The 20,502-nt window shown below is 41.3% G+C and overlaps 1 protein-coding gene across 1 annotated transcript in view; it reads right to left on the bottom strand.

The window, feature by feature from the left end:
• Window positions 1-20,502, bottom strand: part of PHEX (phosphate regulating endopeptidase X-linked) — a 467,693-nt gene that overhangs the window by 331,328 nt on the left and 115,863 nt on the right. The window contains exon 3 of the mRNA XM_069761473.1: window positions 11,136-11,297. Coding sequence (XP_069617574.1) covers window positions 11,136-11,297 — 162 coding nt within the window. The remainder of the gene's footprint in view (window positions 1-11,135; window positions 11,298-20,502) is intronic.

A 20,502-nucleotide genomic window follows, 5' to 3' on the forward strand; every position in this document is an offset into this window, starting at 1 on the left:
CACTCCCGTCTCCAAGACTTTACACGTGCTGCGCCGATTCTTTGGAATGCACTACCTAGGTTAATACGATTAATCCCCAATCCCCACAGTTTTAAGCCTGCCCTAAAAACTCATTTGTTCAGACTGGCCTACCGCCTCAATGCATTAACCTAACTATCCCTGTGTGGCCTATTTAAAAAAAAAAAAAAAAAAAAAAAAAAACCAGGTTCCTCGCATTATGTTCTCATTCACTTTATGCAGTTAATAGCCATCTGTGTCTGTACTGCTACATACTTAGGCAGTTAACTGGTTCATGCAACTTTACATGAACACCCGAGCCTTACACTATGGCTGGTCCGAATAACTATAGCAATTGTTACCATCCACCTCTCGTGTCTCCCCTTTTCCTCATAGTTTGTAAGCTTGCGAGCAGGGCCCTCATTCCTCCTGGTATCTGTTTTGAACTGTAATCCTGTTATGCTGTAATGTCTATTGTCTGTACAAGTCCCCTCTATAATTTGTAAAGCGCTGCGGAATATGTTGGCGCTATATAAATAAAAATTATTATTATTATTATTAGTAACATAGTAACATAGTAACATAGTTAGTAAGGCCGAAAAAAGACATTTGTCCATCCAGTTCAGCCTATATTCCATCATAATAAATCCCCAGATCTACGTCCTTCTACAGAACCTAATAATTGTATGATACAATATTGTTCTGCTCCAGGAAGACATCCAGGCCTCTCTTGAACCCCTCGACTGAGTTCGCCATCACCACCTCCTCAGGCAAGCAATTCCAGATTCTCACTGCCCTAACAGTAAAGAATCCTCTTCTATGTTGGTGGAAAAACCTTCTCTCCTCCAGACGCAAAGAATGCCCCCTTGTGCCCGTCACCTTCCTTGGTATAAACAGATCCTCAGCGAGATATTTGTATTGTCCCCTTATATACTTATACATGGTTATTAGATCGCCCCTCAGTCGTCTTTTTTCTAGACTAAATAATCCTAATTTCGCTAATCTATCTGGGTATTGTAGTTCTCCCATCCCCTTTATTAATTTTGTTGCCCTCCTTTGTACTCTCTCTAGTTCGATTATATCCTTCCTGAGCACCGGTGCCCAAAACTGGACACAGTACTCCATGTGCGGTCTAACTAGGGATTTGTACAGAGGCAGTATAATGCTCTCATCATGTGTATCCAGACCTCTTTTAATGCACCCCATGATCCTGTTTGCCTTGGCAGCTGCTGCCTGGCACTGGCTGCTCCAGGTAAGTTTATCATTAACTAGGATCCCCAAGTCCTTCTCCCTGTCAGATTTACCCAGTGGTTTCCCGTTCAGTGTGTAATGGTGATATTGATTCCCTCTTACCATGTGTATAACCTTACATTTATCATTGTTAAACCTCATCTGCCACCTTTCAGCCCAAGTTTCCAACTTATCCAGATCCATCTGTAGCAGAATACTATCTTCTCTTGTATTAACTGCTTTACATAGTTTTGTATCATCTGCAAATATCGATATTTTACTGTGTAAACCTTCTACCAGATCATTAATGAATATGTTGAAGAGAACAGGTCCCAATACTGACCCCTGCGGTACCCCACTGGTCACAGCGACCCAGTTAGAGACTATACCATTTATAACCACCCTCTGCTTTCTATCACTAAGCCAGTTACTAACCCATTTACACACATTTTCCCCCAGACCAAGCATTCTCATTTTGTGTACCAACCTCTTGTGCGGCACGGTATCAAACGCTTTGGAAAAATCGAGATATACCACGTCCAATGACTCACCGTGGTCCAGCCTATAGCTTACCTCTTCATAAAAACTGATTAGATTGGTTTGACAGGAGCGATTTCTCATAAACCCATGCTGATATGGAGTTAAACAGTTATTCTCATTGAGATAATCCAGAATAACATCCCTCAGAAACCCTTCAAATATTTTACCAACAATAGAGGTTAGACTTACTGGCCTATAATTTCCAGGTTCACTTTTAGAGCCCTTTTTGAATATTGGCACCACATTTGCTATGCGCCAGTCCTGCGGAACAGACCCTGTCGCTATAGAGTCACTAAAAATAAGAAATAATGGTTTATCTATTACATTACTTAGTTCTCTTAGTACTCGTGGGTGTATGCCATCCGGACCCGGAGATTTATCTATTTTAATCTTATTTAGCCGGTTTCGCACCTCTTCTTGGGTTAGATTGGTGACCCTTAATATAGGGTTTTCATTGTTTCTTGGGATTTCACCTAGCATTTCATTTTCCACCGTGAATACCGTGGAGAAGAAGGTGTTTAATATGTTAGCTTTTTCCTCGTCATCTACAACCATTCTTTCCTCACTATTTTTTAAGGGGCCTACATTTTCAGTTTTTATTCTTTTACTATTGATATAGTTGAAGAACAGTTTGGGATTAGTTTTACTCTCCTTAGCAATGTGCTTCTCTGTTTCCTTTTTGGCAGCTTTAATTAGTTTTTTAGATAAAGTATTTTTCTCCCTATAGTTTTTTAGAGCTTCAATGGTGCCATCCTGCTTTAGTAGTGCAAATGCTTTCTTTTTACTGTTAATTGCCTGTCTTACTTCTTTGTTTAGCCACATTGGGTTTTTCCTATTTCTAGTCCTTTTATTCCCACAAGGTATAAACCGCTTACACTGCCTATTTAGGATGTTCTTAAACATTTCCCATTTATTATCTGTATTCTCATTTCTGAGGATATTGTCCCAGTCTACCAGATTAAGGGCATCTCTAAGCTGTTCAAACTTTGCCTTCCTAAAGTTCAATGTTTTTGTGACTCCCTGACAAGTCCCCCTAGTGAAAGACAGGTGAAACTGCACAATATTGTGGTCGCTATTTCCTAAATGCCCAACCACCTGCAGATTTGTTATTCTGTCAGGTCTATTAGATAGTATTAGGTCTAAAAGTGCTGCTCCTCTGGTTGGATTCTGCACCAATTGTGAAAGATAATTTTTCTTGGTTATTAGCAGAAACCTGTTGCCTTTATGGGTTTCACAGGTTTCTGTTTCCCAGTTAATATCCGGGTAGTTAAAGTCCCCCATAACCAGGACCTCATTATGGGTTGCAGCTTCATCTATCTGCTTTAGAAGTAGACTTTCCATGCTTTCTGTTATATTTGGGGGTTTGTAACAGACCCCAATGAGAATTTTGTTACCATTTTTCCCTCCATGAATTTCAACCCATATGGACTCGACATCCTCATTCCCTTCGCTAATATCCTCCCTTAAAGTGGACTTTAGACAAGACTTTACATAGAGACAAACCCCTCCTCCTCTCCGATTTTTACGATCCTTTCTAAACAGACTGTAACCCTGTAAGTTAACTGCCCAGTCATAGCTTTCATCTAACCATGTCTCGGTTATTCCCACTATGTCAAAGTTACCTGTAGATATTTCTGCTTCTAGTTCTTCCATCTTGTTTGTCAGGCTTCTGGCGTTTGCGAGCATGCAGTTTAGAGGATTTTGTTTTGTTCCAATCTCCTCACTGTGGATTGTTTTAGAAATGTTCTTACCTCCCTTCTGAGTATGTTTTCCTGGGTCGTCTTTGTTCGAGTCTAATGTTTTTCTTCCCATCCCCTCTTCTTCTAGTTTAACGCCCTCCTGATGAGTGTAGCGAGTCTTCTGGCGAATGTGTGTTTCCCAGGTTTGTTGAGGTGTAGTCCGTCTCTGGCGAGGAGTCCATCATACCAGTAATTCACACCGTGGTCCAGGAATCCAAATCCTTGTTGTCTGCACCATCGTCTTAGCCAGTTGTTTGCATCAAGGATCCTGTTCCATCTCCTGGTGCCATGCCCGTCTACTGGAAGGATAGAAGAAAAAACTACCTGTGCATCCAGTTCCTTTACTTTCTTCCCCAACTCTTCAAAGTCCTTGCAGATTGTCGGTAGGTCCTTCCTTGCCGTGTCATTGGTGCCAACATGTATCAGAAGAAATGGGTGGACGTCCTTGGAGCTGAAGAGCTTTGGTATCCTATCGGTCACATCCTTGATCATCGCACCTGGAAGGCAGCATACTTCTCTTGCAGTTATGTCCGGTCTGCAGATGGCTGCTTCGGTGCCTCTCACATACCGTACATACATACACCGTACATACACACAAATACACATACCGTACATACATACACAGACATATACCTTACATGCATACACACAGTTATATACACATATAGTATACACATACCGTACATACATACCCCGTACATACACACAGATACACATACCGTACATACATACACAGACATATACCTTACATGCATACACACATACAGTTATATACACATATAGTATACACATACCGTACATACATACACCGTACATACACAGATACACATACCGTACATACATACACAGACATATACCTTACATGCATACACACATACAGTTATATACACATATAGTATACACATACCGTACATACATACACCGTACATACACACAGATACACATACCGTACATACATACACAGACATATACCTTACGTGCATACACACAGTTATATACACATATAGTATACACATACCGCACATACATACCCCGTACATACACACAGATACACATACCGTACATACATACACAGACATATACCTTACATGCATACACACATACAGTTATATACACATATAGTATACACATACCGTACATACATACACCGTACATACACACAGATATACATACAAATACAGTATATGCAAACACATACATATACCTTACATGCACACAGATACACATACATATACCGTCATACATACATACACCGTACATACACACAGATATACATACAAATACAGTATATGCAAACACATACATATACCTTACATGCACACAGATACACATACATATACCGTACATACATACACATACCTTACATGCATACACACACATATACCATACATACACAGATAGTTATATACACATATAGTACACACATACCGTACATACATATGCCATACATACACCCAAATACACATACCGTACATATATACATATACCGAACATACAGATACACATACATGTACCATACATACACACATACAGTATATACACATAGTATACACATACCGTACACACATAGACATACACATATACTGTATGTACATGCACATAAACATACATATATACCATATACCCAAAGAAATTTATTGCACATACACAGATACACACAGATACTGTACATACATACACACATAGACATACACATACTGTACATGCATACACACACAGCCATACAAATATACCATACATACACACATATGCCGTACATACATACACAGATATACAGACAGATAGAAACATACACACAGATGGACACACACATACATACATACATACAAGCACATACAGTGGGGCAAAAAAGTATTTAGTCAGTCAGCAATAGTGCAAGTTCCACCACTTAAAAAGATGAGAGGCGTCTGTAATTTACATCATAGGTAGACCTCAACTATGGGAGACAAACTGAGAAAAAAAAATCCAGAAAATCACATTGTCTGTTTTTTTAACATTTTATTTGCATATTATGGTGGAAAATAAGTATTTGGTCAGAAACAAAATTTCATCTCAATACTTTGTAATATATCCTTTGTTGGCAATGACAGAGGTCAAACGTTTTCTGTAAGTCTTCACAAGGTTGCCACACACTGTTGTTGGTATGTTGGCCCATTCCTCCATGCAGATCTCCTCTAGAGCAGTGATGTTTTTGGCTTTTCGCTTGGCAACACAGACTTTCAACTCCCTCCAAAGGTTTTTTTAAGTGTTTTAAGTGGTGGAACTTGCACTATTGCTGACTGACTAAATACTTTTTTGCCCCACTGTATATACACACATACTAATCTTGTACAGGTGATCAGATTAGCCCTGGATGAGGTCACATAGTTCAGTTGCAGAGGGCTGCAGACCCCACTGTGGGGGATGGGGCACAGAGCAGACAGCATTGATATCAGCCCCCTGGTTCTACCTGCTGTCCCGTGCAGTGAGCCTCCTCCCCCATCTCTTCACAGTGAGGAGACGCTGCAGCCTGCTGGGGACAGAACAGTGGAGGGAGCAGAAGACATTCTAAGGCTCTCTTCCTCCACTGCTGTCTCTATGTGCTGTGCGGTGGGGCACCTCACCTGACTGTAGGGGTGAGTACTCACGATTGGGACGCGCCATGCAGGAGGACAGCAACCAGTGCGCGCTCTCCTCAGTCTGGTCATGGTGAGGTAAGGAAAGCGTTCATTGGCCAGCGTCTCTCCCTGCATGACACGCCCCCTTTTTGATCTCCTGCACTTCGCGCCCCGCTCTCTCCCTGGCACTGGGTGTTACATGATTATAGGAGGGAGTGAGAGGGGCCCGATCCTGCATAATACCGGGCCTGCCTGCAGGGGCCCCCCTCCACCTCTGGGCCCTGGAGCAGTGCCATCAGCAGTGTGTCCGCCCCTGGCTGGGGGCCCCTAGGGCAGCGGGGGCCCTAGGCAGCTGCCTAGTCGGCCTGCCTGGCCATTACTACAAGTAATGAGTGGAGGGCAGAGAAGCCTCTCAAAGAAGAAGTTATAGGCCTGTGATAGCCAGAAATCTTGCATGTTTTTAGGTGACCAAATACTTATTTTCCACCAAAATTAGCAAAATAAATCTTGCCAAATCAGTGAAGGTGATTTTCTGGATTTGTTTTCTCAATTTTGACTCTCATAGTTGTGGTCTACCTATGATGTAAATTACAGGCCTCTCTAATCTTTTTAAGTAGGAGAACTTGCAAAATTTGTGACTGACTAAATATTTTTCTCCCCACTGTATATAATATGAAGATTGCATTAAATTAATAGGCTAAAAAATTTGATAGGAGGAGTGATTCTTTAACTAATAATAAACTGAGTCAAGCAGCTAGCTTTGGAGCTACTCTGAAATTAAAAAAAACAGATGCCAGTCCAACTTTTATAGTGAAAGAATATTAACATATGTTATACATATATATTTGCAAAACAAGCAAAGAACTTTTTGCATAATGGGCACGCTACAGTTGAAACTAGAAGTTTAGATAAACTATATAAAAAGACACATATTCGTGTTTTTCTTAATATCTGACATGAAATCAGAATAATCCTTCCACAAGCTTCTCACAATAGTTGGTCGAAATTTGGGCCCATTCCTCCTTACAAAACTGGTGTAACTGATCCAGGGCTTTGTGATGGCCACTTCAAAACATGGACTTTGTTATCCTTAAGCCATTTTGTTACCATTTTGGCAGTATACTCCAGGTTATTGTCCGTTTTGAAGACACATTTCCGCCCAAGCTTTAACTTCCTGGCTGATGTCTTGAGATGTTGCTTCAGTATTGCCACATAATCTTCTTTTCTTTTGATGCTATGTATTTTGCGAAGTGCACCAAAACAACACCTCAACCTGATGCTGCCACCCCCGTGTTTCACAGTTGGGATGGTGCTCTTAGGCTTCCAAGCTTCTCCCTTTGTCCTCCAAACAATAACGATGATCCTTACGCCCAAAAAGTTTAATTTCAGTTTCATCAGACCACAGGGCATGTCTACAAAAATTAAGGTCTGTGTTCCTGTGTGCATTTGCAAGCATTAATCTGGCTTTTTTATGTTTCTTTTAGTGTAATGGCTTCTTCCTGGCAGATTGGCCTTTCAGCCCATGATGTTACAGTACTCATTTCATTGTGGTCTTTTGCTTTTGTTCTTGGGTTGATATGCACGTTGGACCAAAGCATGTTCATCTCTGGGACACAGAACCTGTCTCCTTCCTGAGTCGTATGGTGGCTGGACATTCCCATCTTGTTTGTCCTTGCGTATAATTGTTTGTACAGATAAACGAGGCACCTTCACGTATCTTGAAATTATACCCAAGGATGAGCTAGACTTGTGCAAGTCCACAATTCTCTTCCTGATATCTTGGCTGATTTCTTTAGACTTTCCCATGATGCTACACAAAGAAGCAGTGTGTTTCAGGTGTGAATTAAAATATATCCACAGGTGTGTCTCTAATTAACTCAGATGTTGCCAAAAAAAATCTAACAGAAACATAACATAACATAACATGCATAAAAGACATAAAAAAATAAATAAATAAAGTGCTCGTGCCAATCAGTGCTCAACGATAAAAAATTGGCTTCATGTCATCAAGTAGAATCGGACGGATATCCACAACAAGTTCCTTACAGGTGCATGAATGGGACATTGTCCCTGGTGATGTATGAGGTCCGGCCAATGCAATCCGAGGCCAGATCTGACGTCGGTAAGATGGCACGCACACTTCCGACTGGTCTGCATTCCAACCTTGGTAAGTAAGTATAGTAAGGTATGTAAGGTAAGGTAAGTAAGTATAATGGTTCTGCACTATGTCTCTAGGAACCGGTAGTGACGCGTCAATATGGGAAGGTTACTTCCTGCCAGTCTGCGTTCCACGACTGGAGAGAAGTGTGACTACATACGCTGCATTTAGCGTGGGACTGGTGACTATGCCTGCACCATGGCGGACCACCCCAGGTGATTGGAGGATGATGCAGCCCCCTAGGCTAGGATTGGAAGTGATTACTGCCAATGGGGACTTGTAATTGTTTAGTACGTCACACGCCGGGGAGGAGCATATCCCCGGGAATTGACTTAAGGGGATTCAAGCTGCGGAGCATTTAGGACTCACGATAGACAGTGACACACAGTCACACATAGTTACATTTTTTATGGATATCCAGCCACTGCTGGGCTATCTAATGTTGATGGACACTTTATCTAAGATTTAATACCTTGTGGCCTACTGGCTGTTTTGAACTCCCCCGATGAATCCCAAGTACTGGGGAGGAAACGCATAGGGAGGCTTTTGACCTTATTTTTATGTTGGTGGGTGTCCATAGCAGGGCTCACTTGGGGCCTGTTCTTGTTAGGACAGGAGTACTACAGGGGCACGACAGGGGTTTAGGGAACTAACCCCATACCCCCTACCTCATCCTGCTATTTGGACTTCCTTTGGTTCCTTTGGTTCCTACGAATGTTGTAAGGAACTTGTTGTGGATATCCACCTGCTTCTACGCGTTTCGAGAGCAAATATGATAAGCATATTACCCAAGCCCATAAACCCTACACGGGAGTAGGCCACACTCCATAACAAGATTTAAACATAACGATCCTCATGTGATTCTCAACAATAGTATCAAGAAGTGTTCCTAAACACAATTTTTAAAAAACAATTCAATTTATTTATTCAAACATCAATAAATAACAAAGCAGTAAAAACATGATGCCTCAGACCAAACAAAAATGAGGCCAAGCAAAACGTGGAGCTCCGCAAAAATACTGGGTGAAAAGATTTTTATATTTTTTTCTACCACACAATTTGAGATCTTCTAATTATAGAGGTATATATGTATGTATAGTCAATGACACGTTGCAATACTTTTCATTGAACACTAATAGTATAATATTTGCAACTAACAACTTATCCATACTGTCGGTGGACAGAAGGGAAAAAGAACGGGAGTCATATCTGCAGTTTCAAAGCAAGTGCTAAGAGCGCAATTCACCCACAACAAAATACCCCTAATCAAATACTATTGTATCATCTCTTTGACAACCCTCACATATATAGATTTCACAAAATCAGTTCCTCAACATATTACCTCTAAGTGTGTCCCACAAAGAATCCACTGCCGAGTGACAGGCTGCGCCTCCGGACCCCGTATAGAATGTAATGCAGCCATTCCCCATAGAATGTAATGCAGCCAGCCCCCATAGAATGTAATCCAGCCAGCCCCCATAGAATGTAATGCAGCCAGCCCCCCATAGAATGTAATGCAGCCAGCCCCCATAGAATGTAATGCAGCACAGCCCCCATAAATGTAATACAGCACAGACTCCATAGAATGTAATGCAGCCAGCCCCCCATAGAATGTAATGCAGCACAGCCCCCATAGTATGTAATGCAGCACAGCCCCATAGAATGTAATGCAGCCAGCCCCCATAGAATGTAATGCAGTACAGCCCCCAAAGAATGTAATAAATCCCCCTATAGAATGTAATACAGCCCCCCCAATAGCCCCACAATCCAGTTATCACTCATTGATATATTTAAAAAAACAACAGTCTCCTCACCTCTCCTCGTGCCCGCGCTGCTCCCGGCTCCGGTCTCAGCAGCTGCAGTCTGCCCGCCCGACACACAGCAGGTGCGTGATGATATGATGTCATCGAGCACCCACAGTGTCAGAGGCAGAGCGGGGAATGATGGGAGAGGGAGCATCAGCAGACGCTCTCCTCCATCATTGCATTCAACTGTACCGGCGTCATAGACGCTGGTATAGTTGAATGAGGCGGCGCTGGTGGGGTGAGTGAGTCAATGGCGGGGGGGAGAGTCGGCACTGGCGAGCGGCCCACGACTGCCACCGACCCTTCTGGCATTTGCCAGAAATGCCCGATGGCCAGTCCGGCCCTGATAAAGAGTCTAATCCACAACTACCACAAAAGACTTCAAGCGGTCATTGATGTTAGAGGGGGCAATACACGGTATTAAGAAATGGGGTATGTGAACTTTTGATCAGGGTCATTTGGAGGTTTTAAGTTGTCATTATGATTTAAAAAGAGAAAACACAGTAGTTTGACAATTAATGGCTTCAATCAACCACTAACCATGAGTGGAGAAAAAGTTTTGGTGTTATCATTCATATTTTCCTAAAACAGACCAAGAAAGCAAAAATTCTGTCAGGGGTATGTAAACTTATCAGGACAAATGTACATACTGTGGATAGGAAGTTTTTCTTATCTATTGGCAATGCCATTGTATCATACCCTTTGCCTTCACAGTTATGTCTCAGGTCTTATGTTCTTGTATCCAGTTCATGTCTCTTAGGGTCCTCAGTTTGAGGTATTCCCTGTTTTGCTACCTGTATATTTTTTAAATTCATTAATAAATTATATTTATAAAAGATTACATCATAGTTCTCTTCAGTTGTCTGCGATCATACTCCAATTCAGTATTTGGTGTTCTCATGTTCTATAGAAGTGCTATGCTTTACAATGCATTGTTAGTAATTGGACATCATTAATGATTAATATTCATGCTTTGTCTGGTGGTTCTGGTTATGATGGCATACATATTTGACATTTTACGTGCATTTATCCCTCTTATGTGCTTTTAACTCAGTGATAAAAAACATACCTTTTATTTTAAGGTCCACGTTATACCTCAACCATGGATAGATACCATAGTTGGACTGGTCATCGGGAATTGGATTACTTTCAATCCAGCCACCACAAGCAAACTGGAAAAAGTTGTCACAAGGATCAACCGAAAGATTCATTTTGTTTCGTATAGAAGCAGCTGAAAAATAAACAAAATGAAAATAAAATGTAACAATGCAAAATGTAACATGATTTTACTTCATTCAGTAGTGGAGAAAAATCATACACTGATTACATCTGATCTGCATTAAATGGCCCGTACAATCACGGCACATTTGTTTGCAGCAACCCGCTGCACATTTGATTGCAAAGTTGCACGCATGTATGAGGTCAAAAATGAATTCTTCAATAAAGAATTGCCATGTTGCAAACCTGAAAATCTGCATTGCCTATTATGTGATGAAAATTACAGCAAGATATTGATGAGATTTGTTATATTTAATCCACGTAAATAATTTTGAAGAGCAAACAGTCCCAATTTTTTATGAGATACTAAACTGTATTCGTCCTAATCCGTCACTAGCATATATGGTCTATAAACATTATCCAAATTCTCAAAGACTCAGAAGATCAGCCGAGATACCGTCTCTCAGCTATTGTGGGGGCATGTTCTTCTTTCACCTGTATTGCTGCCTACTTATGATTGGTCAGTATCATTCAGAGAAAATGAAAATTAGCTCAGTATGTGCCAAATACTTTGATTGTTAATATATCCGCAACGGAGAGGCAAATTATTTTTTTATTTTTTTTAAAGCATTATTCTGCTCTGCAGAAATTCTTACAGTATATGTCCATGTCTACATGAAATATCCCCTTGGGAGCCTTTGAGGGACACTTTAAGTTTACTGGAATTTCCAGCTGCTGGAACACATGGAGGTTGTGAACTAAGGTTACCTTGGGTATTTTACTATACTCGTTAATAAAAAAAAATAAATGAATGAAAAAAACAACTTGGGGTCCCCCCTATTTTTAATAACCAGGTGAGGGAAATTGAGAGCTTGGGGCTGGTGTTATTATTCTGGTAAGGGGCCAATATCCATAAAGGTTCCCAGCCTATTAACATTAGCTCACAGCTGTCTGTTTAGCCTTTACTGGTTATTATTTTTAATAACCAGCAAAGGCTAAACAGTAGTGTTGAGCGATACCGTCCGATACTTGAAAGTATCGGTATCGGATAGTATCGGCCGATACCCGAAAAATATCGGATATCGCCGATACCGATATCCGATACCAATACAAGTCAATGGGACATCAAGTATCGGAATGTATCCTCATGGATCCCAGGGTCTGAAGGAGAGGAAACTCTCCTTCAGGCCCTGGGATCCATATTAAAGTGTAAAATAAAGAATTAAAATAAAAAATATTGTTATATTCACCTCTCCGGCGGCCCCTGGACATCAGCGGGAGGATCCGGCGTCCGGCACGGCTTCTTTCTTCAAAATGCGCGCCTTCAGGACCTGTGGAATGACGTCCCGGCTTCTGATTGGTCGCGTGCCGCCCATGTGACCGCCACGCGACCAATCAGAAGCCGCGACGTCATTCCTCAGGTCCTAGAAGGCGCTCATTCTAGGACTTTAGCTGAGGAATGACGTCGCGGCTTCTGATTGGTCGCGTGGCGGTCACATGGGCGGCACGCGACCAATCAGAAGCCGGGACGTCATTCCACAGGTCCTGAAGGCGCGCATTTTGAAGAAAGAAGCCGTGCCGGACGCCGGATCCTCCCGCTGATGTCCAGGGGCCGCCGGAGAGGTGAATATAACAATATTTTTTATTTTAATTCTTTATTTTACACTTCCGATACCGATACCCGATATCACAAAAATATCGGATCTCGGTATCGGAATTCCGATACCGCAAGTATCGGCCGATACCCGATACTTGCGGTATCGGAATGCTCAACACTACTAAACAGACATCTGCGGGCTAATCTTAATAGGCTGAGAAGGGGCCATATATATTGGCACCCTCACAGATTAATAACACCAGCCCTCATTCACCCCAGGAATGGTGCGTGATATACACATAATACAGGGTACAGTAATGCTATCTCAAGTATTAATGGGTATTAAAAGACTGCTTTAATTATTAATGGACCTTAATAGACTGCTTTAATATTTTAAAATAAATGATTATATATATATATATATATATATATATATATATATATATATATATATTGTGACAGAGTGACTGGAACAGTGTATGAAGGCAGATACATGTCACTGCGCATACTGTGGTCAGTAATGTAGAATCAGAATATTTTTGCCTTCAGCATGCTCCATGCTGAGAGGGTTAATTGAAAGCTATGTTATGGGCTGGTTTAAGTGGACCTTCAATCTTCATAGAGTGGGTGGGAAGAGGTCCACCATATCTCCACCTGCAGAGCCCTGACAGGACCTGTGTGATGTCAAGGTCAAGCTATCATCACATGGGTTGTTAAATACCTGGGCAGGAGGATCAGACTGTGTTATGCCTTGGGAGAAGAGAATCTCTCACGTGGCTGAAGCTGAGGACATTCTGTGTGTTACCTGTGGGTGAACCCTGCAGGGAAAGGAGTCCTATGGACTTTAACTTTGCTTTTGTTTTACCGTTCTGCCCGAAAGGCTCTGTTTATTTTGCTGAACCCTGCTAAGGTTTTATGCTGTCCATAATAAACCAGCATGTGAACTTCTACCATAACCATTCCTGTGTCTACCGTGTGAAGCAGCTGAGTAAGTCAACCCCTTACAATATATTATCCAAAACAATAGCCTAAAAATAAGGCACTTCCAAATTTCAACAAATATCAAACAATAGAACCACAGCGGAAGCTGGGGAGACTATCCCCCTGGACGAAGCTTAACCGCAAAACACGCGTCGGGATCCATCTACTGGTCTGCTGCTATAGGTAAATACATTCCTACCTCCATTTATGCCTTTGCACTTTAGCACAGCATGCATTTTTTGGCTACTATGTGAATAGATATAGCTGTATCATTCAGGGATCCTTTAGGTTTATATACCTTATGTGTTAGGCTAGCTTTGTCTGCCAACATACACTTTATTTAACCCTTGGTATCTGTGACACTCTTCAGTAGCCATTGCTCTCTTAGGCATATTTATTCAGCCTATATCCCCTTAGGCATTTCTTTTTTTTCTATGGCACACTTATGGTCCTTGTAATATAGATGTACTGTGTAACACTCATGCCTTATTGACCCCTGTGGATATATATTTGCACTTTTGCACAGCATGCACTTTTTGGCTACTATGTGAATAGATACAGTCGTATCATTCAGGGATTTTTTAGGTTCATATACCTTATGTGTTAGGCTAGCTTTGTCTGCCAACATACATTTGATTTAACCCTTGGTATCCGTGACATTTGTCAGCAGCCATTGCTCTCGTAGGCATATTAATCCAGCTCATATCCCTTAGGCATTTCTCCTTTTATGGCACACTTATGGCCTTTATATATAGATGTACTGTGTAACACTCATGCCTTATTGATTCATGTCGGTTTTATATGTATTTATTTGGGATCATATGATTTATATCAGGTATTATATGTATTTTCCTTAGCAGACAGTATAATTCTGTCTCATGTATCTCCATTGACTGTAATTGGACTCTAATAGAATTTTTAATTGTACTATAAATAAAATTTAGTTTTTTATTGGCATCTAAGCTTCCGCTGTGGTTCTATTGTTTGATATTTCCCTTACAATATATATATACAGTACAGACCAAAAGTTTGGACCCTCTTCTCATTTAAAGATTTTTCTGTATTTTCATGTCTATGAAAATTGTACATTCACACTGAAGGCATCAAAACTATGAATTAACACATGTGGAATTGTATACCTAACAAAAAAGTGTGAAACAACTGAAATTATGTTTTATATTCCAGGTTCTTCAAAGTACCCCCCTTTTGCTTTCATGACTGCTTTGCACACTCTTGGCATTCTCTTGATGAGCTTCAAGAGGTAGTCACCGTGAATGGTTTTCACTTCACAGGTGTGCCCTGTCAGGTTTAATAAGTGGGACTTCTTGCCTTATAAATGGGGTTAGGAACATCAGTTGTGTTGTGCAGAATTCTGGTGGATACACAGCTGATAGTCCTACTGAATAGACTGTTAGAATTTGTATTATGGCAAGAAAAAAGCAGCTAAGTAAAGAGAAACGAGTGGCCATCATTATTTTAAGAAATGAAGGTCAGTCAGTCCGAAAAATTGGGCAAACTTTAAAAGTGTCCCCAAGTGCAGTGGCAAAAACTATCAAACGCTACAAAGAAACTGGCTCACATGAGGACCGCCCCAGGAAAGGAAGACCAAGAGTCACCTCTGCTTCTGAGGATAAGTTTATCCGAGTCACCAGCCTCAGAAATCACAGGTTAACAGCAGCTCAGATTAGAGACCAGGTCAATGCCACACCAAGTTCTAGCAGCAGACACATCTCTACAACAACTGTTAAAAGGAGACCTTGTGCAGCAGGCCTTCATGGTAAAACAGCTGCTAGGAAGCCACTGCTAAGGACAGGCAACAAGCAGAAGAGACTTGTTTGGGCTAAAGAACACAAGAAATGGACATTAGACCAGTGTAAATCTGTGCTTTGGTCTGATGAGTCCAAATTTGAGATCTTTGGTTCCAACCACCGTGTCTTTGTGCGACGCAGAAAAGGTGAACGGATGGACTCTACATGCCTGGTTCCCACCGTGAAACATGGAGGAGGAGGTGTGATGGTGTGGGGGTGCTTTGCTGGTGACACTGTTGAGGATTTATTCAAAATTGAAGGCATACTGAACCAGCATGGCTACCACAGCATCTTGCAGCGGCATGCTATTCCATCCGGTTTGCATTTAGTTGGACCATCATTTATTTTTCAACAGGACAATGACCCCAAACACACCTCCAGGCTGTGTAAGGGTTATTTGACCAAGAAGGAGAGTGATGGGGTGCTACACCAGATGACCTGGCCTCCACAGTCACCAGACCTGAACCCAATCAAGATGGTTTGGGGTGAGCTGGACCGCAGAGTAAAGGCAAAAGGGCCAACAAGTGCTAAGCATTAGTGATGAGCGAATATACTCGTTACTCGAGATTTCTCAAGCATGCTCGGGGGTCCTCCGAGTATTTTTTAGTGCTCGAAGATTTAGTTTTTCTTGCCGCAGCTGAATGATTTACATCTGTTAGCCAGCAAAACTACATGTGGGGGGTTGCCTGGTTGCCCCCTCCTGATTTCCTATTATTGCATGTTTGCCACACATAAATGTTGCAGATCACCAAACATATGTAAATATTAAACAAAGATAACACAAGTAAACACAAGTACAGTTTTTAAATTAAGGTCTTTATTATAAAGTGAAAAAGAAATCCAAAAACCCAAACCTACAAGGCCTTGTGAAAGTGATTGCACACTTCCTTAAAACATAAATTAACTGTCCCTTATCACATCTTTGGAAGCTGAGTTGAAATATCCTAGCTACGCGCAGGCCTGATTACTGCCACACCTGTTCTCAGTTAAGTAAGCATTTAAATAGGACCTGCTTGACAAAATGAAGTAGACCAAAAGATCCTCAAAAGCTAAACATCATGCTATGTTCCAAAAAAATTCTGGAACAAATGAGAAATAAAGTAATTGAGATCTATCAGTCTGGAAAAAGTTATAAAGCCATTTCTCCATTTTTGGGACTCCAGCAAATCACAGTGAGAGTCATTATCCACAAAAGGCAAACACATGGAACAGAGGTAAACCGGCCAACCAAAATTACCCCAAGAGCGCAGCAACAATTCATCCAAGAGGTCATAAAAGGCACCATGACAACATCCAAAGAACTGCAGGCCTTACTTGCCTCAGTTAAAGTCAGTGTTCATGACTCCACCATAAGAAAGAGATTGGGCAAAAATGGCCTGCATTGCAGAGTTCCAAAACGAAAACCACTGCTGAGCAATAAGAACATAAAGGCTTGTCTTAGATTTGCCAGAAAACATCTTGATAATCCCCAAAACATTTGGGAGAATATTCTGTGGACTGATGAGACAAAAGTTAAATGTTTTGGAAGGTGTACATCCCATTACATCTGGCGTTGAAGTAACACAGCATTTCAGAAAAGGAACATCATACCAACAGTAAAATAAAATGGTTGTAGTTTATGATCAGGGGCTGTTTTGCTGCTTTAGGACCTGGAAGACTTGCTTTGGCAAATGGAACCATGAATTCTACTGTCTACCAAAAAGTCCTGAAGGAGAATGTCCGGCAATCTGTTTGTGACCTCAAGCTTACACGCACTTGGGTTATGCAGCAGGACAGTGATCCAAAACACACCAAAAAGTCTACTTCTGAATTTCCTAAAGAAAAACAAAATTAAGACTTTGTATTCGCCTAGTCAAAGTACTGACCTTAATCTGATTGAGATGCTGTGGCATGATCTTAGAAAGGCGGTTCATGCTTGGAAATCCTCCAATGTGTCTGAATTGCAACAAGTCTGCAAAAAGGAGGGAGCCAAAATACTTCCTGAGCATTGTAAGAGACACTTTGCCAGTTATTGCAAATGCTTCATTGCAGTTGTTGCTGCTAAAGGTGGTCCAACCAGGTATTAGGTTTAGGTGACATCAAGCCCATGGTTTAGTAATGGAGAAGCATCTATAAGACATTTATCCATTAATAATCCTATAGTTGTATGGTAAATAAAGCCATAGCCAGAATAAAGTCTTCTATTAGAAATAAGACTAAACACAGTTTTTCTTTTTTATTTAAAAATATCAAACACAGCTATACTCACCTAACGCCTATTCTACCAAAGCCCTCGTTCTCCTGTAATAAACCCAAAATAAAAAACAACCCACGCCGTAATCCATGACTGTGGGAAAAACAGTTTTCAACCTGGACGGTGCCAAGATGTGACCGTCCAAGCTGAGAACCACTGGTGAATGAGTTGCTGCGAGTGCAGACTCAGTGACTAGCGGTGACGTCATCGAGATTACCTCCTGTCACTGAGGCTCCATTCCCAGCTGAGCTAAACTGCCGTGACCTCGGTGAGATTCCCACTAGCACCATGAGAAAATCTCCCAGGTGTCCGCCGATCTCTAAAGACCTTTATTTAAAAACTGCATTTTGTGTTTACTTGTGTAATTGTTGTCTACAGGGTGGACCATTTACAGTGCCTACAAGTAGTATTCAACCCCCTGCAGATTTAGCAGGTTTAATAAGATGCAAATAAGTTAGAGCCTTCAAACTTCAAACAAGAGCAGGATTTATTAACAGATGCATAAATCTTACAAACCAAAAAGTTTTGTTGCTCAGTTAAATTTTTATAAATTTTAAATATAAAAGTGTGGGTTAATTATTATTCAACCCCTAGGTTTAATATTTTGTGGAATAACCTTTGTTTGCAATTACAGCTAATAATCGTCTTTTATAAGACCTGATCAGGCCGGCACAGGTCTCTGGAGTTATCTTGGCCCACGCCTCCATGCAGATCTTCTCCAAGTTATCTAGGTTCTTTGGGTGTCTCATGTGGACTTTAATCTTGAGCTCCTTCCACAAGTTTTCAATTGCGTTAAGGTCAGGAGACTGACTAGGCCACTGCAACACCTTGATTTTTTGCCTCTTGAACCAGGCCTTGGTTTTCTTGGCTGTGTGCTTTGGGTCGTTGTCTTGTTGGAAGATGAAATGACGACCCATCTTAAGATCCTTGATGGAGGAGCGGAGGTTCTTGGCCAAAATCTCCAGGTAGGCCATGCTATCCATCTTCCCATGGATGCGGACCAGATGGCCAGGCCCCTTGGCTGAGAAACAGCCCCACTGCATGATGCTGCCACCACCATGCTTGACTGTAGGGATGGTATTCTTGGGGTCGTATGCAGTGCCATCCAGTCTCCAAACGTCACGTGTGTGGTTGGCACCAAAGATCTCAATCTTGGTCTCATCAGACCAGAGAACCTTGAAACAGTCAGTCTCAGAGTCCTCCAAGTGATCATGAGCAAACTGTAGACGAGCCTTGACATGACGCTTTGAAAGTAAAGGTACCTTACGGGCTCGTCTGGAACGGAGACCATTGCGGTGGAGTACGTTACTTATGGTATTGACTGAAACCAATGTCCCCACTGCCATGAGATCTTCCCGGAGCTCCTTCCTTGTTGTCCTTGGGTTAGCCTTGACTCTTCGGACAAGCCTGGCCTCGGCACGGGAGGAAACTTTCAAAGGCTGTCCAGGCCGTGGAAGGCTAACAGTAGTTCCATAAGCCTTCCACTTCCGGATGATGGAGACAGGTAGGCCCAACTCCTTGGAAAGGGTTTTGTACCCCTTGCCAGCCTTGTGACCCTCCACGATCTTGTCTCTGATGGCCTTGGAATGCTCCTTTGTCTTTCCCATGTTGACCATGTATGAGTGCTGTTCACAAGTTTGGGGAGGGTCTTAAATAGTCAGAAAAGGCTGGAAAAAGAGATAATTAATCCAAACATGTGAAGCTCATTGTTCTTTGTGCCTGAACTACTTCTTAATACTTTAGGGGAACCAAACACAATTCTGGTGGGTTGAGGGGTGGAATAATAAATGACCCTCTGAAAAGACTTTTCACAATTTAAAAAAAAATAAACAAAGAAATAACATTCTTTTTTGCTGCAGTGCATTTCACACTTCCAGGCTGATCTACAGTCCAAATGTCACAATGCCAAGTTAATTCCAAATGTGTAAACCTGCTAAATCTGCAGGGGGTTGAATACTACTTGTAGGCACTGTATATGGATACACCTGTGTGGGACACTTATAAAGTTGCATCCAAAATGGCTGACTTCAAAATGGCCACCATGGTCACCTCCCATCTTGAAAAGTTTCCCCCTCCCATATACTAATGTGCCACAAACAGGAAGTTAATATCACCAATCATTCCCATTTTATTTAAGTGTATCCATATACATGGCCCACCCTATAATATTTTAATTTGTTTGGTGATCTGAAACATTTAAATGTGACAAATGTTCAAATGTGCAAAAGAATAGGAAATTAGGAGAGGGGCAAACACTTTTTCACACAACTGAATATGTACTGTATATATATTGTAGTTAATTGCTAAAAATATATTAAAAGTAAAGTTGGACCATCAAAGTCGTAATTTGCTTTAATCTAAAATATTATATGAAAGATCTGTATTAATTACATTTAAATATTATAAACAACTGGCAAATATTGATGATGACAAATATTGATGATGATGGCAAATATTGATTGATGTTTATTCACATTTAGTCAAACGAAAAAGTGGTATGCTGTATGACAAAAGTCTCATGATACAATGTGCTCTGATGTTCCACTTTAATTGTTGTACATGTCAAGAGCTTGTGATATCCCACTGTACTACCACAGGG

The sequence above is a fragment of the Ranitomeya imitator genome, chromosome 3 (genome assembly GCF_032444005.1).
Source record: "Ranitomeya imitator isolate aRanImi1 chromosome 3, aRanImi1.pri, whole genome shotgun sequence".
In the NCBI taxonomy this organism is placed as follows: Eukaryota; Metazoa; Chordata; class Amphibia; order Anura; family Dendrobatidae; genus Ranitomeya; species Ranitomeya imitator.